Source organism: Acipenser ruthenus, chromosome 22, assembly GCF_902713425.1.
Source record: "Acipenser ruthenus chromosome 22, fAciRut3.2 maternal haplotype, whole genome shotgun sequence".
Classification (NCBI taxonomy): domain Eukaryota; kingdom Metazoa; phylum Chordata; class Actinopteri; order Acipenseriformes; family Acipenseridae; genus Acipenser; species Acipenser ruthenus.
In genome coordinates this window covers 3,275,901-3,300,512 of record NC_081210.1, presented here as the reverse complement: position 1 = coordinate 3,300,512, position 24,612 = coordinate 3,275,901, and the positions used below count along the sequence as shown (strand labels likewise).

The following is a 24,612-nucleotide window of genomic DNA, read 5'->3' as shown; positions in this document are numbered from 1 at the left end:
GTGCCGCTGTTGGGTCTAACAAAAAAGAAATCGACCTTTTACACGGGTCAAGTTCTGATACGCATATCACATTGTGATGATGCACCACTTTATAATACTACACACCGGTGCCAAAGTAAGACAGATTATATTGTACCGGCCGAATCGTTAGAGTTGGAGGATATGTGAAGGTAATGTTTTGTTTATAAATTGAAACTAGGAGAATCCATACACATTTATTTTATCCTAATTCACCATCTCAAAAACGTATACTATTTAAGACTTTATTGGAGAAGCTGTCCGAGTTGTTTCTTTGACTGTAATAATAGTACAATCCATACCCTACCAAAACAAGACAATAAGAAAATTATTCTCCAAAATTGCCACAAGCGGTCCCATCTCCTGCCTTGGTCGATTGCGTGTGTAAACTGTCTTTAATCAATCCTGGTGTCATTAAATGCAAACTCCTTATCTATGCGATTTTACAATTGTATTAATTATTTTTAACTCACCGTTTACGCTCACGTGGAACTCACAAAACACACATGGACGTACGTACACTGACCTGACCCGGAAGAGAACCGCTGGGCACCCTTGGTAAGTGGAAGTTTCTCGTGTTGCCAGGCAACCGCGGAGCGCAGTTCAGTAAACTTCAGTTCCACCGATAGAATTTGAAAGGTGCGCCCTTAGCAACCTGACCGTCATGGCAAAAATTATAGGAGAAAAAAAAAGTCTGTGGCAGCAAGTTTGTGACGGTACGTTTGTAAACACCAATACACATTTATTTACTGTAATGATAAGTAAGTTTAATTTGCGGGCATACAAGTAAAATTCTAGTAAAATATAATGTTTCTTTGTTTTTCTGACTACCGTGCGTTGGGGGTGAGGAAAGCGAAACAATCCATACAACTATATTATTTTACAGTTTCCTATAGAATATATATTTTTTCAAAGGTAGATTATTTGTTATTGAGGCTACAGCTGTGCCATTTTTTTCTCTCTAGAAAGTATGCTACCTGTTTAGCATGAAAATGGGAAAATAATTGTTATAGAAAACGTTTTAAGAGGATTGCAAATACATAGTGGATCAATGTGAGATCCCGGCAGGCCACAGCTTTTAATAATTGCCTGTATGACTGTGTTTCCTTCACAGAATATGACTCTCAGTACCCGCCTCCACTGGAGAATGCAGCCTCTGACACATGTTCGGTTGAAACCTGTGTCTCGCAGTACAGCGCCAGCAAGCACTCGCCAGTCTTCCACGGGATCATGGCATCCAAGGTCTATATCTTTGTTGAGTGGAGTACTTGTCACGCCATATGATGCTTATCTATAACTTTGATCACTCAACTATTGGATCTAAAGTAAGAGTCAGAGTCACAAAACCTCTCTTCCTCGACAGGTGGCAGTGGACACAGGGCTGTTTAATGATTTTGAACCGCAGTGCTCTCACCCCGCGCTGGCAGGCTACGCTGTGGCCCCAAGACCCCCCCAGCCCAAATTGGTCACGCCGGAAATCATTGACCCACACACATGTGAGCCTCGCTTGGGTCTCCAGGAGTGGGAGTCAGATGGCAGTGGGAGGAGGGACTGAGATTGGGATCGGGAATAGAATTATTTGGGATGAATTCAATCATTTCTTTAGCAGGTTGTTGTATGAAAGCCATAGTAATCACTATTCTGGGTTAGACATGGTTAAGTAAGTGAGCGGCTCAGAGCGAGAATTTTTCCACTTGCTCGGATCACTGATGAAGCCTGCTCTGCAGCGCTCTGAGCTGCTCATGAGGAGCATTTCTTTCACTGAGCTTCTCTGAGCGGCTCACTTAATGCACTCACTGTAAAACATGCATTGATATTTACCTGAATTAACTGGCCATCTGCTCTTATCATAAAGTAAAAAACATATTTTTTTTAATTCCGTAAGATGGAATATGACTCTGACTGTACATTCTGTCTGATGACTCTGTGCCCCCCACCCAGGCTCTCCAAAGGAATACCTGGAGAACTATTTGTTCCCTGCGCTACTCCCAGGAATGGAGGCCATGCTGGCACAGGCACAATGGGAATGCTGTCTTGAGGTGAGTCCACAGATCCATTCTCTTGCCGGAAATCATTTCTACTAACTAATAAAAGTTACTATGTATATCTTACCCAGCTTGTATAAGTTACTCTGTACAGTTCACCCTGGCCAGAAAAAAAAACAAAAACATTTATTCTTTTGCTATAGCTTTACTTTTTAAAATGGTGTCATTGTAGTTTTGATTTAATCCAGCTCACTGGCATGGAAACATAGGAAACAGGATATACTCTCATAGTAGGTGGAAAGTACTGATTGGTCCCTAATCCTAACTTCCTTCCCTTCCAGCCAGGGTTGTCAAGTGGGCAAGAAACGGGATTGGGAGGCCATGGGAGAACCAGGCAGCACTGCTGCATACTCTTTCAAACCAAGGTGTTTGATTGCTAGTACAGTAAACCTTTACTGCAGTACAATCCACTAAAAGCTTTGCAACGTGCTGTAAAGTACACTGAAAACACACAAAATCCCATACAAATATTGTAAAAAAAAAAAACAATGGTTATTGCAAGCAGCTGTCCTGTGAAACTTGTATAGCGTCAACAATAACAAAAGCTGTATTTATCATGAGACAGAAACAAAATGTACAATGTGATATTTACACTTGTGGATGCTCACAGCATTTTTAAGGATTAAAGATAAAATGCTCAGAGTTACCACCCTGTTTCTGAATAATTAAGCTAGACGCTGTGATAACTTAATTTATGTTTCTAGGCTAATATATAACACTGCAGCAGACAGAACTGTACACGAACTGCAAGGATGCCGCTAAAAAAAAAAATCAAACCACTCAGCTGGATTTGTCAAACATTGTACTAATTGTTACATGCATTTTTTTTATTATTTGTTTTATTTCAGAGAAAGCGAACCAGGTTCAACGCATGTGATTTCCTGACTGAATGGCTATATAAGTAAGTTTAAAAGCAAAACCATGTTCCTGTAAATTGTCTGGTACCCCAACTGTCTTTATTTCAAACAGAAACTAGATACGAATTTAACATTAGAATTGCTTTCTCACTGCTTCTCAGACTGCAAATACAGTGATTGTTTTTGAAAACTTCTTACTAGAGGTTATCCAGTACATTTTAGAGAGAAATGTATTGTTATTGTTATAATAATTATTCATGTCTTGGTTTATTTATACACAGTAATGTGTTGAAAACAATAACCACATTTGCACCAGGCAGCCAGCAGGTGCCACTATACACTATTAAAAAAAAATTCTAGAACAAAACAAACATTTGCTAGAGAAGAAAACAGAATTTCTGTGTGGGTGTGTGTGAGGCAGTGGACATGTGTGTATATACACTTGGGCATAATGTTTTACCATTTTGAACATTACAATGAGAGAACTAAAATTCACTGGCAAAGAAATAGTGGGATTAAAAAGCAAGGCCAAGGATTGAATGGGTATGTTGAGCTGCTGCCTCATCCTCTTCTGGCAAAAGTGGACCCTCCATGGCAGGCTAATGGGGCAGTGTAGTTCAAATTGTCACTGCTTTTGGTGCCTTTTTCCGCCATTGCTGCCAATACAACACTTTCTATGTGCAGCAAAACAAGTTACGTATGTGTATGTGTCAGTTTCCATCTCCTCTCTCCCTGTCTTCAGTAAGAACCCACGGCGACTAGAGCAGGAGCCTGTGAGCTTTGATGAGATTCCATTTGTCAGGGACTGGCTCAGAGAACAGTGAGTACTCACCCCAGCACCACCATGTAACGTTATACATTCTGTTTCTATAGTTATATACTGCGTTCTGTACAAAGCTAGCAGTTTTCCAGGCATTTTTATTTATTGTTTGTTACATATTTTACATAATTAAAATAAATCAACACAATAGCAAAGCCTCAAAGATTCACATGAGCAGGTAAACCCGATAGCACTCACAGGTAGTTTTATATCTAGCCACAATTATAAACTGCTCGGGATCTTTCAGCCAATCAGAGCTCACGTTTCGCCTTCTGTATTCCATGTCAAATCACGGAGAAACCCTATTCATGACATCAGCTGTCTCACTATGTTTTTACCATGCTATATTCTCCATATCAGCCCCTCAGAATTCCATTCAACTGCAATGTCAATTCAAACGGTGACATCACAATCGGCCACTTAATGGTATTCTCTTCATCAACCTTTTCCCCATTTTCAGAGAAATTACACAGACGTTCGCAATCCTATAACCCCACTGAAAGGCACTTAGATTTGCCTTAAATAAATGGTAACAACAGTAATTCTGCAGGTAAATGATTCCAAATATACAGGGTAACTTATCTATAAGCCTCTCTCCCATAGTTTGTACACCACAGTGTTTTGTTTCAATACTATGTAAACACTGCATTTTTTTTTAATGGGTTTGTTTCCATTACTCACCAGTCCTCGACCTCCTATCCCACTATCTCTGCTGCTGTCAGATGAATCTGCAGCTATACTAATCCAGGCTGGCTGGAGGGGCTATAAGGTGAGTACTGAACCCAAAACACCTCTCTCTCTCTTAATTTAGTTCAATAACATGTTGCCAAAAGCTAGGGACAAGATACAGTATAACCCTTATCAACTCGGCTAAACTGAGGTGTCAGTATAGTGAAGAAATATAGTTTCTAAAACTGTGCTTAATTTTAGACGATTTGCCAGGACTTTTCATCTCAAGTTATAGATAATGTAGCGATGTATGAATTCCTTCACTATCCTTTTATATGTACTGTAAGGTATAGTACGGTATGAAGCCTGCAACCCTTCTTTATGGCACCAAGTCTGCTTCTCTCTCTCTCACTGTGTCTCTCCTCTATTATGGATGTAGGTGCAATTATGATAGTTACAAAACCAGTCAGATTCTGACAGGAATGTGGGTGCTAAAAGAGTGTGGGTGGTATTAGAGGGCGCTTCTGTTTAATGCTTAGGATTCTGGGAGGTTGAGCACTGTGTTTGAGAGCTTTTGATGTTTTGGTACATGTGTTTGAATTATATGGCTCTATTGGATGTGTTTACTGTGGGTTTCTTTCTTAGTCAGAGTAAACACACACATCGTACACCACTACACTACAATGGCTTGGGACATTTGCAGAATACTGTATATTGCTCTAAAATAATTATTATGATGTATCATTCCACTTGGGATAGTTAACAGTTATGATGTAAAAGCATTTGTGGTATCCAAAATCAAAGACAGTATTTGACAGCAAAATCTTTTATACCACCATCAGTGGCAAAGATAAACTTTTCTACATGTCCCTGCCAAAGCACACATTGAGTGTTTAGAGCTTCACTTTGTCCACCCTGGCAGGAGTCATTTTGGCCACATGATTGATCTGGTCATGTGCAACAAAACCATTCCAGCCATGTGTGGTTTTACTCATCAAGCGAAAGATCAGATGTAGAATTAATTTGACTTTTCAGCATACATGGTTACATTTTGTTGGTTGCTGTTTCTTGTGCTTCTGTCCTAAAGAAAACAACACCCCATATTCTACACAGTGCCGATCTGATGTCAGGATCAGTGCTGAAAGACTGTAAAGTTAGATATGACCCCCACTCACCCCAATGAGCAGAATCAATGAGTGTTAATAATGGGAGCACTCGCTCTGAGAGTGAGTCAGGAGTCACAGGGCTGCAGCATGAGGAATCACTCAGCATCAATTACCCTGTTTCACACACACACTGAAAGCAAATACACCAAAGCTTGACTGTGACACCCCCCAATACTTGGCCACACGTGTAGTTGTCAGGATGGACAAGTTCCCAACACTTACATTTACTAAATTACCCTCTGTGTGTTTTCCGAACCTTACACAACAGATAGATAATTCCCCATTTGGCAAAGGACTGGTGAAAAAACAGGCTTTTATGTATCGTCAGAAAAAAATCTCAGATTGCAGTTGCATATTAATTAAAAAATGATTCTGTATGTAATTAGTGGATATCTAGCACTTGAAACAAATCTATATTTCTTTTTGATAGGAAAATGAAAAGTACCATCTGCTGAAATCAGATCTAATTTTGGGAGAATGGGTAGATGGTAGATCCCTTGAATAAGAATACAAACTCCTGAATAAGTTAACTGTGTAAAGAACATGATGCTTAGAGATACAAACCGAAAAAACAAAATGTCCTGAACCAGTAAATTATTAACTGGACCTGATTTACAAGAGTCCCCTGTGTTGTCTGCAGAGCTCAATTAATTCAGCTGGCTTGTAAAGTGCCTTAATATATTTTATTTATTGTTAGGGGATATATAATTTAGGATCTTTGAAACACTTTGTGACTTCAGTTTATTAGAAATAAAATACAACTAGGAGACAGCATGGTTCACTGATTAGAGATGAGGAACTGAGAGCCAGTGCTGATTTGTGGCTAGAGCTGAGGGAAAACACTTTGGTTAGCGCTGAGGATTGGAGGGCAGTGTGAACTGTTAGTGTGGCCATAGCAGTTAGATCTGAGGGTCTTTGAGAGTGTGGCCAGATGGTAAGAGCTGGAGACCTTGGCGGCAGTGTGGCCTAGAATCAGGAATGTGGAGGTAGGATTGTGGGGATAGTGTGGCCCAAGTAGCTAGAGCTGAGGATATTATACAAATGTGAGCTTCAACAAGAGAGTCTTGCTTGTTATATAAGCAGTGCTGCAGCACACTTGATGCTCCAGTGAAAGTGTTTGGCTGTCAGCAGGTTTATATAACAGGCCTGACGCAGCTCTGACTGCAGATATCGTAGCACCCTGTTCAAGCAGAGTGAGCTCACAGAACCCCAAGCAAATAGAACGACAAGCCTTTCTCCCCTGAATCATCCATATACTCCCGATATTCTCTGAGAGGTTCCGTTTAAAGAAACTAGGCTAAGGCATGTTAAACTGGGAGTAAATGGGACCAAATGATCAGAGCAGGACATTTCATGAACAATTAAAAATGAGATTCTACACCCACCCCCGCATGCAAACACAGCAATGCTTGTATTATACACTGCCAAAAACTAAACTTAACCCTGAAACCAGAATCATTTCTATTCGTATCTGCAGTCCATATATTACACAGAAAGCATCATAATGGCATCTGCACTCTGCCTTGCAAAAGATGAGGACGCAACCAACTTTAACATATCTCCATGAAAATGAATGGAAACGTAACTGTGTGTTTTTATAAAATGGTATTATAATCAGAAAATCTGTCCAAGGCGGAACGAGAGGATAGGTCTGTATTCGATGGTATTAATGAACTACTCAAAGTCAAAATCAAAAGGAAACCTAACTATAATAACGGTTTGAAAGTTTTACCTATTGTGAGTATGTTGAAAACAATATTGACCAGGTATTCTGTGACCTTGACCTAGGTCTGCAACATGGGAGCTTAAATTTAGTTTCTGACGAGTTAGTTTTCACATTTTCCAATCTGTATGAAGATCAAATGGTCAGAAATGTTATTAGTACACACAGGCACTCGCAGACACACTGAAGCAAGTCTCTTGACTCCAGCATTCATGCGCTGATTGCTAATGTGTCCTCAGCGTGTGGTCCCCTTGCTCTTCATTTGCATTTTTATTGTATCTCATTATGCCAGAAGGAGAATTCAGCTGTTCCCTGACAGCCTTTAAATTAACAATCACTATCATTAAATAATCACCATCACCAGAAAAGAAGCAGCTTTGGTACAGAGAGCTTGAGAGTTTGAATGATAATTTTGCATGCTGTCTCATGCTTATACTATATATTTATGTTTAGCATCCTTTTTTTTTTTTTTTTTTTTGCTTTGTGATGCAGATAAAATTTAAAAAGCGTCAATTCCAGCAATTATCAATGTCCCAGCTTGGATCTCTCTTCTTACATGGCATACCCCAGTAAAGCTTGCTTAGGGTTCCTTTTAAGTTGTTGTTTTGGGGTGCTGCTGTTTCAGGTGCGCTGTGACCCTGAGGTGCAGGAGCTGAGGCAGTGGCAGAAGGAGCTGCGAGAGGAGAGCCGGGACATTGGACAGAGGGTACAGGAGTTCTGGGCCAATCAGGAGTCCAGAGGTAGGAGAGGAATGTTGGAAAGAGGTAAAGAGGCTGGGAGAATGAGGAAGGTGAGGGATATGGGGGGGGGGGGGGGGGGGGGGGGGGGGGGGGGGGGGGGGGGGGGGGGGGGGGGGCAGTGGGATTTGTACTCTATGCTGTAATGGAATTTTTTACTTAACCCCTTTGGTCACTGTATAAAATAATTTTTCTGTCCATGGCACTGTCCCAGCTAAACTGTTGTCCTTGACTTGACGAACTTTAAAGAATATCTGTGAAATATCCCAAGGCAGCCCCTAAAATGATTTTGTGACCTAAATCCATTCACTGCCATCTAAAAAAGTGTAACTTAATGCAGATTATACGTTTGTGCCATTTACTATTAAGTGTACGTTCTTCCATTTATGAAAAATGCACAAAGAAATCAAGCACTGATTCTGTTTGGCCCGTCTCATGCATCTACCCGCAACCTGTTGGAGAAGCAGCAAAATATATTATCACAAAGTGAAAAAAAGTAAATTAATCAGTAGTTAAGAATTGTTCCTCTCTGCATTGTGACATGAATCTGTCAGATGTAACAACCAGTGTAACGATAGCCAGCAGCACAAAGGCAGAGCTCCATATCGCACTGGAACATCAGCCCTGTTTGCTCAATGGGGTTTTATGTTCTATTGATTTAGTTGGATCCGGTATCTCCATTCTTAAATGCACAGCCTGCTCTGCACTGTCAGGGTTTTATTAAGCAGCCCAAAAAGCTTTTGAATGGTGCTGCTTTGAAATGTCAGCCCAGAACAGTTAAAGGGACAGCATCCCTTTGGAGGGCACACATCTGCACTCTTATTTTGGGAGGGAAGGCTGAAGCTGTGCCCTTTCCAAACTTCCAAGAACTTTAACAAATCCACATGTATTTGAATCAATGCCAACTTCTACCAGGCGATGGGCCGAATGGCCTTTTCTCATTCTCAAACTTTTCTTCTTATGCTCACCAAGAAGTTTTTACAAATTTAGTGAACATAAAATGGCAGTCTTAGCATTCATGAAGTTGGCATTATTTGTACTCTTAAGATAGTCATCATGACCATGAGAAATTATTAAGACCACTTCAAAAAGTCCTGTCACTATTCCATAGGCATATGGGAATTGAAGATGTTTGAATAACAAATAGCGGTAATTTAACCAGGGCAGAATTTGACACCCATGTCTTCTTTAAACAGTGGAACGGAATCTTTAAACCTTCAAGGTCAGACTTGAGCAGTCATCAGCATTCCATCTAAAAGGAATCATTAATCAATCTACCTTATTCTGTGTATCTATTGCAAACATACGGCAGTCTAAATACGTCCCTAAAAAGTTAATAATATCCACACAGTTGGTTTAAGGGTGAATGTTTACAATACTGTACTTGAAAATGGACAGATCGTAGCCTGGCTGTCAGAAACATGAGGAGAGCTCTCTTTTCTATAAATACTAACCTTGGGCAGCTCCGTCTGGGAACAGCTGGGAATGGCGTGCCAGGAAGGCGGTGTTGCGCTGGCTGTGATTCCAGGGATTGCAGGGATGCCAAACCACTCCACACCCCGGCTGGGTGCAATCCTGGCAGTGCCGCTTCTCTGGAGATAATGTTACACACAAACACACTTTGGAGTGGTGAATGCCGGTTTGCTTTTCCAACAGATCGAAAACTTCAGTTTCCAGTGGTGTTAGTCTCTCAGCTTACACAGGCACTAAATCCATCACTTTGCTATACCTACCTTGTTCCATACACATCTTGTGCTGTACCTCAATGTGCTAATCCTTCACTGAACTATACCTGTGCTGTGTTGTACCTGTTAGCTGAGATTCTCTTGTATATGTGTTTATATGTGTGTTACAATGACAGTGAAGAACAGTGCTTATAATCTGAGTTAAATTAATCCAGAAATATTAAACCCCAATATTTAGGATAGTGGAGATAAATGTCTGTGGAGTTTGGAATAGTACATCTACACATTTTGAGAGTTAATGCAATACCTTACAAGTTATGGTTATGGGCAGGTTTTTCTGTGTTTTGGGGGTTACATTACAGGGATACAAAGCTTTGTGTATAGGGCCCTTCAAAAAATAAATATTTGAAGTTAAAGTAATACCCCTATGTAAATGTCAATAAAAACATGCATGTGAGGGAGTTAGGTTGTATGCCTGTACATTGCCAGGTGCCAAAGCTGCTGCAAACATGCAGAACAATGGTCCCTGAATCAGCATTCCCTGTTTGTTATTACAGATAAAGGGGAGCTGCGTGCATAGCCTCTTTTCACTTTAATACACACATAATAAAATCTGATCAATGCTTTTTTTTAAGGGAGTTAAGTAAACAAGAAATAAAGCACTAGATATTCAGTGGCTAGTATTGTTCTATTGAAACAGAAAGAGAGAGATAGAAGGACTAATGCTTGCTGAGGCAGCAGAGGGCTTTTTTCGCTTAATGAACAGAATCCGATACAAGCCTGCAAGCAGAAATCTGTCCTACTGCTTCCAGGTTAGCTTCTGAAGGGAAAGAACATCCTAGCTGAACTATTGTCCTTGACTTGGTGAACTAAGTCCATGACCATCTTAAGGGTATGATGTGGCTAAGACTGGAAATTCATGAATGCTAACATTTTATGATCATGGTATTTATATAAAGTTCACACACATGTGTGGAGTGTTGTCTTTTTTATAGTGTCTGGCAGAGGCTTAGTACTGCAGGGTGCAATAGGCTAGTCAGCTCTTGTTAATGCTCGATGGCTCCTGCTTTTTCCTGTAACTGGAAGGTGGATGATCTGCAGCGTGGCTCTGATGGGTTTTTGTGTGTTTTCAGTTGGACGTGAGCTGGAGGACACGAGTCAAGCAAACCGATCAGGAGTTTGCATCCGGGTCCTGTCACCCACGCCTCAGAACACAGTCATCCTGTGACACCCGGACCAGCTCCCAGGAAGCCTGGTCCAGGGATGCGCTTCAGCCTTGCCAGGGTCCAAGTTCTTCTGCGTGATGAGCGCAGCATTCGCTTTTGATTCATATGACTGGGATATATTTAGAGGATCAAAAGAGCAACAGTATTGAATATCCCCTAGGTCAACAAAGAGTGTATGAACCAGTTTATACTGTATACATTAAAGAAAAGTTATACGTTTGAACTAATATTTATGGTTTGCATCTATTACTGGGGCAAACATAGTTAATTACACTAAGATCGATGTAGTAGTGTATATACTGTGATTGACTATCTATATCATCAAAATATCATTAAAAAATGTTTTAACCAGTCCAGTGAATCTAGCATTCCTTGTAGTATATTTTCCATTTTCAGTTGCTGGCTGGAAAATCCGAAGTTAATAGACTGTAACAGAACCACTGATGATCTATTATAAGATACTTGTACCAGATATCGACAACTTAATTTTATTAAAATAAACAGAAGCCCACAGCTGGTTAGTCTAATCAAATAGCTTTTTTAAAGACATTGTCTATGAAATATGATAATGCTGCATTAACAGCTCCCTCTGGAGATGGCAGGATCAACTTGGACTAATGCAGTTTCAGAGCCTCATAGTATTTACAGTAAAATGTTGGTGCAGGGAAACAAATATAATACCAGTTGTGTTACTGGATAGATTATGCACAAAAAAAACCCCATAAAAAAATGAAAATGCATGAGAAAGCAAGGCAACTGACATGAACATGAACCAGACTGGAGAGCAGAACTAAAAAGACCAGGACAAGTCAGAATTGATCAATACTATACGCTGCCATCACCTGTCCTGCTTATTAAACACATGTTGTTTTCTTGTATTTGAGTTTGGTTTGCGCTGAGCTCAGCCTAGCTTTACTAACTGGTAAATGCCTTCTGTCTGATTTGCTGATTCCAAGGCAACACTGGTGGAACATTTAGTTTCTAATTCCAGATGAAACTACTAAGGTGAAAAATAAAATAGATAACATTGGATCGCTGATGCCAGGCTGTGTGATAGAAGTTTTTATATAATTAGTTCCCTTCAAAGACTCATGAACCACTTCATGTCAGTTTACTGGTCTGACATAACTGATTAAAATGCATATATTGTAGCCTGGCATCATGTGTTCTATGCAGGGGTGAATTAATTGTTCAAATATATTTACAAAGCCAGAAGAAAATATGCCATCTGTACTTCCTAATTAAAGGTCTAGTATCTTAGCTGAAACACAAGGCTAAGTAAGCATGTGACTTTGTTATTTGTTCCAGAACAATCAAATGGGACAAGTGCTTTAGACCATTGGGTTTAGCCTGAACTTGTTAATCTTTAAACCATTTTGGGTCTTTAACAATGAATCCAGAAGTTACAGTTTACTCACAAGGTTTTTAAAAGCCATTTGAAACGCTTGACAGACAAAATGAAACTACAAAAAGGAGTTTTATTGAAAGTTTCTTTTCTTTCACTACATACAATAACAAGAGCTCTGTTCCATCAGGAAAAAACATGTTAAACAATGGCATGCTCCGAGTCCTCACAGTGTCAGCCCTGAAAAGAAACTAAATCTCTCTTCACCCCTACAGGACCCAAAGCAGCCTCAAACACCCCTCCCTGCATCCCTGCACCCCTGCACGGGACATCCTGAGAGAGGTCCAGGTTAGGTTGTAACCAACTGGGCCTAATACTGTGCAATATTTAAATTGCTGACTGTCAGTATCTAATCTTCAGTACTGAGTTCTTTAGACATTATACAGTAGTTATGATCATGGTATCAGTTACACTTGTTTTATTTTAATATGTGTCTCCATATTAAATAATGAATCATGTATTTGATAGATAGTACTGGGTTCTCTGTACAGTATTGTATTTGCTGGCTCTCAGATCACCAATACTATTTATTGTGTATTACTGCAAGAATTTAGTATGGAGTTCAATTTACTGCACTGTAATTATTTAGCTGTCTCTTAGAGCCCCAGCACAATTTCTATATTATCAGAAATTTGTATTTTGGTAGCAATAAAAATCTATTAAAACCTTATATACATTAACATTTTATTACAATTTCACACAAATGATGATTGTGTGATAAAGTGATACTTTATATATATACTTTACATGAATGTGAACATAAAGAGTAAACCTGGATATGGGTGGGGAGAGGGTATTACTGACAATGGGAACTAGGTGTCTAGTCTGTCACACTGGCTGAAATCACTGAAACATGCTAAGGCCCCTTTAGCAGTGATTTCTCTGCTCTGGAGGTTGATAAATCTTACATACATCTCATTTGTATGTTTTTGCAATTTTACAATTTCATAATAACTCTCGTAACCTACCCAAAAATATTGCAAGTTGCTAAGATCATGTTGTGAACAATTTACTGTTGCAAATACATGTAATGGTTTAAAAATATTGGCTCCAAGTTCATGAGATCTCAATATCTTTTATATTAGTTATGCTTTTAAAACTAAATTGCCTCAAATTCATAATAGATTATGGTGAAATGTTGTGCTGTACTACTGGACCTTATACCGATTTGAGACCATGATTTAAACAAACTCGCAGATAAAGCCAGTTGTTTTCAGTCTTAAGACCTGACTGCACTTGTATAACTTGAATGAAACTGAGATACAGCCTTGTTAGTGAAGGTGCTTTATAAATGCATGATGCCCTTTTGGCAAAGGTTGGGGTCAATCAAGGTCATGATTGCCTATCCCTAGCTATCCCCTCCCTCTCTCTCTCACACGCACACACACACACACACACACACACACACACACACACTGCCAATAATTATCTTGATATCTTGCCCCAGCGCTAGATAATATTTCTTGATTTCTTATTTTCCCAGTTATCTTTTTGCCACTGAGGAAAGATAACAGTTTTTCATATTTAAAATAATATTTATTTGAAATAATAATAATATCAATAAAATAATCTGTATTTTTGTAGTATACACCTGATCCTCTATCCTTTTTAAAAAATACTTGTGGAAAACGGTAAAGGTTATAGGTAGGGGCGGGGGAGGGGGAGGGGGGAAGGGCATCAACAGTCATGCACTTTTGTTAACACAGTAGAAAGAAGAAGGAAAAAAGAACGTAAAAGTAAATACGTTTGTACAAGAGAAAAGGAAACCCTGTTAGCTAGTGAAGTCCAAGGGGCCACGGCCCACCAAGAAAAACCTGTCAGCTGCCAAGCACGTACTCTAGAAAGTGTGACCTAACACCTGTTTCCTAGTAAGCCTATTGAAAGTTGTTTACCATGCACAGCAGCAGCAGCACCAATACAGTGAGATAAGCCTTCCCACCCTCCACTTCCACACCAGCCCTCAAATAAAGTCCTGTTTGCATCCTCAAAAGGCTGAAGCCCACTTCACAGCTCCCGGAATGAATCCCTGTCATGCAGCATGGATCTGGCGTGTTCACCACAGGTTCCGCCCAGTGTAATTTGGTGGGGCAGAAGGGATCTGCATATAGGAGAGACACAGTCAGTGGGTTTTGCTGGAGGAATGTTCATTTTGATCCATATCATATGGAAATAAATATTTTTAATACAGCCAAAATAAAGTGATGGGTGATGGAACATATACCCAAAATATACTGCATATGTTTTGTTGGCTAAACTGATATAAAAGTAAAACCATGGTCTAAATATAATATACTGTATATTGTGAATAATAAGCATATTGATTTTTCAGATACAGTGTATATTTTCCAAACTCTGAAAACCAGCTGTAGGGCATGAAGACTGAGACTGCTCCTTCACTCAGTAAGAGAAAGGGTGGTCCCTCCAGTCCAGGGCAGGTTTGAGGCATGCTCATCGCAGAAGAGGCAATGTGGGGAAGATCACATTGCCACTGCTGTGCTATCACTGTCCCTGCTCTGTGGATGAATACCGGAGAGAGGACTTCAGTCTCCAGTCCAGAACCGGGTATGGGCTTAAACAGAAAAACAATTCTTGGAAATTAGGTTTCTCGGTTGCCCTTCGCAACTATAATAAAAAAGAGGATAGTTTGGAGAAGGACCCAGGGGTAGCCTTCAGCTGCTGCCTCTCCAGACAGCAGTGGAATCCACCTACCTCCCCCTGATGGAAACCAGCAGCTGCTGTGAGCAGATTATAGGAGCTGACTCAAGCAGGGATGAAATATCTGCATGTGACTGGATGTGTAGGCTTGTGTCCTTGTGTGCAGAAAAAACAGGCAGAATATAGAGACTGACTCACTCTGAAAGATGCACTTATGGAAATTGATATTGCAGTGCGTCCTTCCCCATACATTTTATGTAGTCTACGGGTAAATCCACACTAGCAACTCCATTAGTACAGACAAAACCTTACACCTTATACCTTACAAAACTTTACTGATTGTAAAGTAACGTGAAATAGTGAAAGCAGCGTGATGCATGGTGAATGCAGAGTATGGGAAAATCATTGCAAACCTCACCACAAATGGTGCTGCTAATACTTAAAGATGTGTAAAAAAAATAAAATAATAATAATACATGTAAATGTCATGATTTTGATGAGCGTGTTTGAAGTTATAAGAATTGTTTATTGAGTCACTGTGTATGCCCCCGCAGTACTCACCGCTCCCCCGTTGAGCACCACAGACATCTCGGTGGGCTGGTACACATTGCTGCGGAAGGGGGCGTTTGGGCGGGGGCCTAGGTTGCCATTGCGATGCCCACCTGCCCGGAGAGCTGCAAGCACAAGGGAGATGACACAGGACCATTAAGATCAACAGGATCAGTCAAGAACACTTCCCTTACAAACATGAGTCAAATATGTTTTTTTAATAGATAGTTTTCTGTCACACCCATCCACACCTCATGCCTTACAAACTTTGGTTGTATCTAATTCAGTTATAGACAGGCCAAAAATATATTCTATCTTCAGCTGAAATCGTATCAAATCCATTTGCAATATGGAAAATATTATCGTACACAACAGGACAGAACAATGCAATATATTTTGGAAACAGGAAGCAAGGCCACACACTGTTTTTTTTCTATTTTTCCATTTTCCTGCTCTCTTCTCTGCATAAACACTCCCTATATCTGCCTCGTTTACATTTCAAATGCTAACCATCATGTGCGGAGAATACATTTTGAAATATATTAAACTGGAGAGGACCTGCCTAAATTCTTAATGATGAGCAGGTGTAGTGCAGTGACTAGTCAGGCTTCAGGTGTAACATTATCATTATTATTTTTTAGTTTCGGTTTGCCCAGAGAAATCACTCAGTAAACTTAAATAAGGGTTACTGGGCTAAATTTAAAAGGGTGAACTCAAGCTGCAAAACTAATAAATGATTTAGATTAGCCATCTAAGTGATGTCATACTAGTTGTGTAACATAAGATGTTTTCCCTTGTTGAAATGCAGTATTCTATGCTCACACTTTGGGACAAAGTTACATATTGAGTTAGCATAAGGGAGGGTTTGGCATAACAGAACTGCTCCATATTAGAGATCGACTGTTGAGACATTATAGTTTATATTCTTTATTTTACTGAACCAGTCTGCCAAAAAAGCCTATTACTTTCAATTCTAGAACCCTTCCATAAGTATAACCCTAAAGCAAGTGTTCTGTTATGCATGTCCCCATCTTTTCAATTTTCACTGTGTACCTGCACTGTGCTCATCGAAGGAGAAGGCCTTGTTCTCCATGTAGGGCCGGTGGGGCAGTGGGATCTCATCGTCGAAGCTGGTCTCGCGTAGGCGCGGGGGGAGCTGGGAGGTGTCAAAGTAGTCGGGGGCGCTGGGCGGGGGGGGCGGCAGGACGGAGCAGTGCACCTCAGGGATGGCGTGGAACAGCAGCAGCACCCAGCCGTTGGCAACCAGGGCCACAGCCAGGCCGGGGTCGTCCCACACAGGAGACTTGCCCAGGGCTGTGTTGCCATAGAGATAGAAGCCGGCCCAGGCGACCCAGAGCACCACAGAGAAGAAGGAGGCGAGGATCAAGCAGACGCCACTGCGCTTCCACTTGCGGAACTTCCCACAGAGCGAGAAGAGACTCAGCGCCAGCGAAGTGGCCAGGAGGACCATGACGTAGCCGCAGGCCAGTGTGAAGTCCACCGGCTGGTAGTCGCAGGCCTGCTTGCCCTCCCGGACCACCGTGAGAACGAGCCACTCGGAGGCAATGATCACCTGCACCAGCGTCAAGCTCAGAGCCACGCAGGAGAGCTGCCACCCTCCAGGGCCTTTCCCATGGCGCACCAGCCTCTGCAGACGCCAGCCTTGTGCCAGGAGGCAGGAGAAGCAGAGGGCAAACAGCACCCCCCAGAGGGCGCGACGGGCAATGCACACCTTCTCGAAGGGCTGGATGATGAAGCTGAAGCTCAGGCCAAAGAGGCCCAGGACCCCCAGCAGCAGCAGCAGCAGCAGCCCGACGGGGCTCCTCTTGTCCTTCTCTGTAATAAAGGGCAGGCGGCCCAGAAGGATGACAGACAGCAACAGGGCAGTCAGTGCCCCTGCCCCCGCTACCGCTTCCAGCACGATGCCCCACACAGCCTCCAAGTCACACAGGGCAGCGTAGCGGGGAGGCAGGTCCAGGCCACAGCCCCGCGGAGTGCTGGAGTTCTGGGAGGACCCACCCTCCAGCAGGGAGAGCAGGAGCAGGAGAAGAGGGGCTGTCCATCGCACACCCAGCACCATGGCTACAAGGGGAAGCACACACAAGACACGACACATGAGTAATCTTCGCAGTTTTGTCCACAAGTTGCAGGAAGCACTGTAGTTAGGGTTGTTGTTAGAGTTAGTGAATGTTAGCGAGGTGAATAATTCTCCAACATGTGGTGGTGCCATGAAGACTGCTGAATTCAACTACTGTACTTCATTGTTTATGGTTTATAATTTTTAATGACGTTTAAAACGTTTCAATTAGTTTATTTTACCCATAAATTATGTTTTGTGTTATAATAACATTGAATATAAAATAATTGTCTATTAATAAATACAATTAAAACATTCCATTGTTTCTATAAGAAACAAAACCGGGTACGCTGACAGTGAGTGCCCTCAACAAAAACTTTACCGTCTAAGCTAACTTAGAAACAGCCTCAGCCAATAATGAACCTTAAAGACTTACAGGCTGAAAGATTTGAGGAATATGGTCACATGGGTATTGGTATAATGCTACCACAGTGGTAAAACATTTTCATAATTTGACGTACCAATAATATGCCAGCGTTGGAAATCAAATATCTGTATCAGTGTGTTCTGACCAATGTCCAATATCTGTCCCAATGTTGTATTCTGCTAATGGTTATTAATGTTGTATTCTGCTAATGGTTATTAATGTTGTATTCTGCTAATGGTTTATTTATTTATTTGTTTTACACATTTTCAGCAAGAGCTGTCCCCAGTAAGATAGCAATACAAATCTGTGTGTGTGTGTCAGCCACTTGGCAGCTGGCTCTGACAGCACTAACAATGGACTCATTCAAGACCACACCTCCACCAGTCAGGGTAATGGGTCTGTTTTTTCCTTTTTCAATCCGGAGAGATCTGAAAGGTCATTTACAACTGCTTCCATTTGTTCAGGAACATAAACAGAACAATCTGGGTACGAGGAGGTGGGAGTGAAGGGGACAGAATCAGCTCACCCCGAGGAACTGCCGCTGCCGAGGGGAAAGGAAACAATCTCGAGTCAGCCAACCCAATCTTTCCAGCTCTCCCTTCACATATCAGAAATAGAGCATGGCGCAGTGTAACGTTAATCAGAGATCTCCCACATCCTACCCACACTCTACCACTGCAAGTCTCTCAACATCCTTAGATCTACTGTTTCCTTCATTCAGAGACCATTTACTAACTACTAAAAGTAGTCATATTGTTGCTCTTCACCACATTTATTACCAACGGGCCCATGCATGTACAGTACAATGACAACAAAAACACCGCTTACAGTGTTAAAGGTTGTGTAATGGTGTATAGTGGACCCTGGTGAGTGCAACTCCAGCATACTGGGCAAAATTCACAATACTTTATAATGTTCCCTTATTAAAAAATGTAGCAAAGTGTAATAAAGCCTAGTAAAATATATTAAAATATAGTTAAACATTGTAAAACACAGAGAGGTATGATAAAGCATATTTAACAAGCATGGTAAACCATAGTAAATTAGTAGTATATAACATGGGAAAACTGCATAATTGACTTGCCAATTTATTATGGCAAACTTTTATAAAAGCGTTGCTACGATGTTAGTTGAGGGCCTTATCATGCTTTATCTTTTCCACTCCCCTCTAAGATTAATGTAGAGATGTGTACAGGGGCAGTGAACACATCTAAAAGGTGAAGCTAGGTTTCATTCTCCTTCTCTCTGAGCCCACACAGCTTCCTGCAGGTCTTATCGATAGCTGACTATCTCCTTATCCCAACCACCATGTCTTTAACCCTGTCCCTGCTGTAGACCTCCCTCGCAACAACCACCTCCAATCCTTTTTAATCTTTCAACAGGCAACCTTTTCATATGTCCTTTGGCTGACACCGTGGGTTAGCAGACCAGCATCTCAAAGTCAAGGTTCATATACTAGCCAGAGATAAGGTTGTCTCACTGTAGACTTAATAATCAGCATTCAAACAAAGCCCTCAGGTATTTCAGCAGCTCACAAGGACAACCCACACTGGAGTAAATGTATGAACTGATTCTGCATGCTACATGAATTACCTGACCATTGCACTTCAAGAGTGTGGGAGGGGGAGGCAGTGGGTTGCAAATGCACATTAATGTGTAAGTAACTGGGTTCCATTTGTAAGTTACTGGTCAATTAGGAGAGTGAAGTTTATGTCAGGGGCTGTCTGTCCTCCTAAACCCAAGTTTCAAAACTTCATTTAGTAGTCACTCTCTCATTCCTATCTGATATTACCTGCATGGAAACACTGATATTCTATTGATCACAGTACACACATTCAGAATTGCACTTTCGCTGACTGAAAGGGTTCTCATATGGTTTGCCTTCTTATATGAACTAATTTGAAAGTTCCTTCTTAGCAACACTCGGACCAGGTCATGTAGTAGCAGCTTAAACACCGAGGGTACAAGGAGGCTAGTTAGTGCAACAGGACAATTCACCAGCTTTTCAGGTTTTAATGTCTCAGGTAACAAGTGAAATTAGTTTGGTGGCCCAGTGGTAGACCCCAGTGGGCGTTAGATCACAATACAAAACCACTTCACAATGTATCCTGAGCTCGGCAGTGCCATTGTCCCTCACAATGGGTGCTTAATTCATTAGCACCAAAGTAAAACAACATTATTCAATTAGATACTGCCCTGGGGCTAACTATATGCTAGCATGACCTCAACCATCCCATTTTCCCAACATTCCTTAAGCTTTGTTCTGAAGTGAGATATTCTGACATTCTACATGATCTACAAAAGAGGCCAAGGGATCGTGTTGCCAAAGAAGACAAGAGACCGCTTTAAGGCAGCAGGTATAGCCAGCACTTCCACTGGAGCTCATCACAGCTGATGAGTGAAACAGCGCAGTGTGTTTTAACTACCAACACGGGAAAGGGATTGCTGTACAGCCATTGCTTACTGCCAAAGGGACACACGGCCACTGACAGGTACAAAAATCAGTATTGTGGGCTAAATTGAAAAAGGCCCTTAGGGAGAGGTTGGAATGAGAAGAAGAGATTGCTACAGAGTGATTGCTACAGAGATGAGGGATGAGGTAAGGAGCTGGAAACAGATGTGATGGAAATGTACAGACAGGTATAATTACTGTCAAGCTTTTGTATTTTGACTGGCAGGAGACTTTAGAGTAAGGGGGAATGGTGGGTGAACAAGTTTCTCAGAGGGTGGTAAAAACCCAGCCTATTACTTAAGGAGTAAATCTGCCCTCAACTCTAACCACTAGGCCAGACTCCCTCACAGTCCCTGAACTATAACCAAAGGGCAACTGCCACCCAGTCCCTCAGCTCTAACCACTAGGTCACACTGTCATCCAGTAGCTGAATTGTAACCACAAGACAACACAGGAAGGCAAAACCAGAGCTGATATTCTGCAAGTAAACACACTTAAATTTAGTTTAAACTCAGAGACACCGGCCACTAAATTCATAATTCATTCAGCACGTTATTCATTTGCTTTGTAGTTACTTAAATAATGTATTTTAGTGCATTCTGTATTGCTTACAAAATGTTTGCACATGAATTAGTTTCATTTTGTCATTGTACATGTTGGTCCCTGAACCCCTGAAGGTGATGGCAGTATTCACAGCTCCTGAGAGATACAGAAGCTTTGGCTTTTTGTCATGTTGTATAAACACTTCCTTTGCCAGAATGACTACTGTCGCACAGCAGTGCCACTCCAGCACAGATATGAAGTGTTTGTTTTAAAAGCAGGGCTACAAGCAGCCTTCCACCAAAACACCAAAACACATGCTTCTGATCGGGTGATAATATTGCTGAATTATTCAAACATTTTGAATAGGGCACAGCTATCTTGGATAATTCTAAAGCATAATCATCTTTCTAACAATCAGTTTAACAGACAGGATTTGTTCTTGTCTTTTTACAGCACGTGGAACACTGCAAACCAGTAAGTGTTACAAAAAAGAATTAAAAAATAACGACATTGCATTGCAATGTCAGTACATTAGCTGGAGGCTTTACAAAAGTGTTTATGTTCCCATATCTGAAGAACGCTCTATAATATACCCCCTGTATCCAGGGACAGTCAGAATGGATTCTGAAGCAAGTGCTGCCCCTGTTGAGACACACGTTCCAAGGCATAGTTTGAGAGAAGTGGTTGATTCACCTCCCCAAAGCTACTCCAGTCAGTGGCTCTTACATAACCCATGAGAACCAGCTCTCTCCAGCCTGCCTGCATTATGCTGCTGCGCTACAGTGGCACCCTTCCCTGATGAATTTGTTCTGTCTGCACTGTGTGCTGGCATTAACCCTGCCATTGCTTCATTGGTAAACCACTACAGTCTGAATATAAACAGTAAACCCCCCCTTCCAGTGACCATAAAGTCTGTTTGGGTGGTTGTACTGGAGGGACACCAGTGTATTCCTGTTATACTGCCTTGCATTAACTGAGAATGAATTCAAAGGTAAGGGTTGGTTTATATGAAACATGTATAATGGGCACAGATCAGTACAGTACATACTTCTATTACAATACGATATATCATGTAAAGAAATGATCTCAATCCATTGATACATGATGAATTGTCACACCTCTAGCCTTGTATACAGAAGCAATCTGTCAACTGAATACGTAATGTTAGCTATCTCTCAAAGTCCATCCTGATTGAACGGGACTGATCTTATCTCAAGGAGCTGGGAGAGAACAAGCCCTTACAAACCCAAAGCACTTCTTATCAAAACATCTGTTTAATGTCTAACATGTATTGAAAATTTTAAGTGTTTAAAGTTATAGAGATAAAAATCAGGTTAAAAAACAATATCACATTGTGGTATTTTTTTATTTTTATAAAATACCTGGTATGTCCCACAAACAATGACACATTCAAAGACAGAAATTACCCAGATTCTAAACCGGCTGTCAATGCTAGGAAAGGGTTCAGTTTGTTTTCTTTGGTCCCTTTGGCACCGGGGAAAAGCAGAGAACCAGCATCCACAGTGAGGGAAACGTGCATCAATGTGAATCACGTGGAATGAGACCATCTTCTTCAGGACTTTATTTACATCTACGACATTTATCAGCATCTACCAAACGTGCCCAGCACAGAGCAGATTACAGAATAGTATCGACACAAGACTTTGAAGAAGCACGGCGCTTCCTGTGCCCACCGTTAACAGGTAAACGCGCAGACTGTGTGTAAGTGTGTTATTAAACTAGGCAGTCAATTTCGTATCACACCGTGTTTACAGCGCATACCCCGCAGATAGGACAGAGCCAACTGTCAAGAAAATCACCGAGGTAAACAACACTGCCAACCCAACGTTCTAGACAGAGCACAACAAGGGGGTCAAGATTGCTGCATTCTAAGTAGATGTAAAGGGAAGTCCAAGTCACATCCCTCAATGTGAAAGCATATCGCTTTTAGGTGGGACAGGTTTTAACGTTACTACTTGTCTATTTACAGTACACCAATTCTCTCAATACACAGACGTGTAGTTAGAGATGGATACAATGCTTTTTAAAGTTCGTTATTAATAGAAACTCGTGCATTGTAGTGCGCTGTATTAATTTATTATGCTATACAGTTTCTGACTGGGGATCACCTAAAAACAGGATTTATGAGTTGCAAGAATAGCGACACCGCTTTCCAACAGGAATTACTGTAATGCTTCTAGACGCATTTGATTCTCCAATACAAAAATAAAATGCATTGACAATATAAAGTACAGTATTCCTAGTCATAACATATTTCAGACATGTTTAATGTATTTTAAGTATAGACTTACCAACTGAATCATAAAGCAATACATTTAAAATGTCTTTCAATAATATATGCCGTTTCCAGAAGTCACCAAACCGCATCCTATAGACAAGACACAGTATTTGTCTCTTTTTTGCATGTAATCCATAGTTATCCAATTTTATTCAGTAAATAATTAAGGTGTAACCTAATTTCTAAAATGAGTTTTACCAAAAAACTGTAGGACATTCTAAAGTTAATCATACTGACAAAAATTCTCTAAGGCAAACAAATTACATTCATTATAAAAAGTCCGTATTTTTTGTGCAAAACTTTGACAAGATCAACACACATCCTATCAGTAGATTACTTACATAATAATAATAATAATAATAATAATAATAATAATAATAATAATAATACAGCAGTGAGGTGAAACCAAACCTCTACTGCAATACCAACCTTTAAAATGAAATTTGAGATTCCACAATATTGAATCCAAATGAAATAAAACGGTCACATTTCTGCTGGAACCCCAATATAAACAGATTCTAATCGTCGTGGGCATGTACTGATCCCATTTGGTGTGCAAATCCAGTTGCAGTCGGGTAACCCCAATCAGACTATAAGCAATAGTTAGTTCAAGTCCTATGTGGATGTCCTGTGATCGACCTGGCAGATAGGAGGATAGCAGTGTTGAGAGCGGAGAATTACACCAACCCAAGTCGAAACGCGGAGGTAGAGAAAGTGCAAAGCATATCGGTCGCCTTGCCTTTCTGACCAGACCGCTTGCTATCTGTATAGCTTTTTATATATTATTCTATTGTCGCACTAATTGCAAGGCGATTATTCCCCTCCTATAATTTCCAATATCCAGCATGGGATCTCCCTACAGTCAACGTAGAATCAATCAAACCCTCATTAAACTCCGTTGACTAGTCGAGGATCCTGGGTGCCCCGGGCCAAAGCTCTGCACAGACCGCGTTATTTCATAGACAGAGAAAGGATAGCTGCTTTAGTGCGTTTCGGGGGTCAGCTATTGTTCCCAGCTTTTGATTCCCGCTGTCCCCAAAATAGATCTCCAGCGGCTTATTGGTGCACCCGGTAGTTTGTTCCTCTTAGGAACAGGACGGAGGTCAGCTGTATGTCGATTCTCTATTGCATTATAGACTGTGCTTGGTTTGGAAGCTGGAAAATTGGTGAATAATTTTTAAGAAGTGTGTACAGTGAATTCCCATCGCTGTGTGGCATTCCTGTGTCCGCACGTTTGTCAGCTGCTGAGATCAATCCAT

At 41.0% G+C, this 24,612-nt stretch overlaps 3 protein-coding genes across 7 annotated transcripts in view; 1 reads left to right on the top strand and 2 right to left on the bottom strand.

Annotated features, from left to right (window-relative positions):
* The window catches only part of knop1 (lysine-rich nucleolar protein 1), a 4,331-nt gene extending 3,713 nt beyond the window's left edge, over positions 1-618 (bottom strand). Inside the window, exon 1 of one of the 4 annotated variants that reach the window (XM_058995801.1) lies at positions 545-618. The gene's annotated coding sequence lies outside the window, so the exon portion shown is untranslated. Of the gene's footprint in view, positions 1-325; positions 449-491 lie in introns of those variants that run through there. The other 3 variants (XM_034052782.2, XM_034052781.2, XM_058995802.1) reach the window with 3 other exon arrangements.
* On the top strand, positions 589-13,021 carry iqck (IQ motif containing K). Of its 2 annotated transcripts, none has more exons than XM_034053116.3 (9): positions 589-734; positions 1,133-1,260; positions 1,382-1,514; positions 1,960-2,057; positions 2,912-2,964; positions 3,663-3,740; positions 4,425-4,509; positions 7,924-8,038; positions 10,854-13,021. In XM_034053116.3, exons 1-9 carry the CDS (start codon positions 683-685, stop codon positions 10,946-10,948), a joined length of 837 nt encoding a protein of 278 aa, XP_033909007.1. In that variant the 5' UTR covers positions 589-682; the 3' UTR covers positions 10,949-13,021. The 2 variants fall into 2 exon arrangements, with proteins under 2 accessions (XP_033909007.1, XP_033909006.1); XM_034053115.3 differs by having other exon boundaries at positions 590-734; positions 7,924-8,062.
* Positions 12,405-24,612, bottom strand: LOC117431810 (G-protein coupled receptor family C group 5 member B). Its single transcript, XM_034053114.3, has 4 exons — positions 23,783-24,612; positions 16,609-17,637; positions 15,568-15,680; positions 12,405-14,449 (listed from the first exon to the last, which is right to left on the bottom strand). Exons 1-4 carry the CDS (start codon positions 23,886-23,888, stop codon positions 14,405-14,407), a joined length of 1,293 nt encoding a protein of 430 aa, XP_033909005.3. The 5' UTR covers positions 23,889-24,612; the 3' UTR covers positions 12,405-14,404.

Bases quoted from the DNA above. Each gene is read 5' to 3' on its own strand.
- iqck (XM_034053115.3), top strand. From the start codon at position 683: ATGGCAAAAATTATAGGAGAAAAAAAAAGTCTGTGGCAGCAAGTTTGT. The intron at 735-1,132 runs GTACGTTTGTAA...TTTCCTTCACAG, and splicing joins GTGGCAGCAAGTTTGTGACG to AATATGACTCTCAGTACCCG. The intron at 2,058-2,911 runs GTGAGTCCACAG...GTTTTATTTCAG, and splicing joins AATGGGAATGCTGTCTTGAG to AGAAAGCGAACCAGGTTCAA.
- LOC117431810 (XM_034053114.3), bottom strand. From the start codon at position 23,888: ATGCCCACGACGATTAGAATCTGTTTATATTGGGGTTCCAGCAGAAAT. The intron at 17,638-23,782 runs GTTGGTATTGCA...TTCCCCTTGTAG, and splicing joins TCTCAAATTTCATTTTAAAG to CCATGGTGCTGGGTGTGCGA. The intron at 15,681-16,608 runs GTACACAGTGAA...TTGTGCTTGCAG, and splicing joins CTTCGATGAGCACAGTGCAG to CTCTCCGGGCAGGTGGGCAT.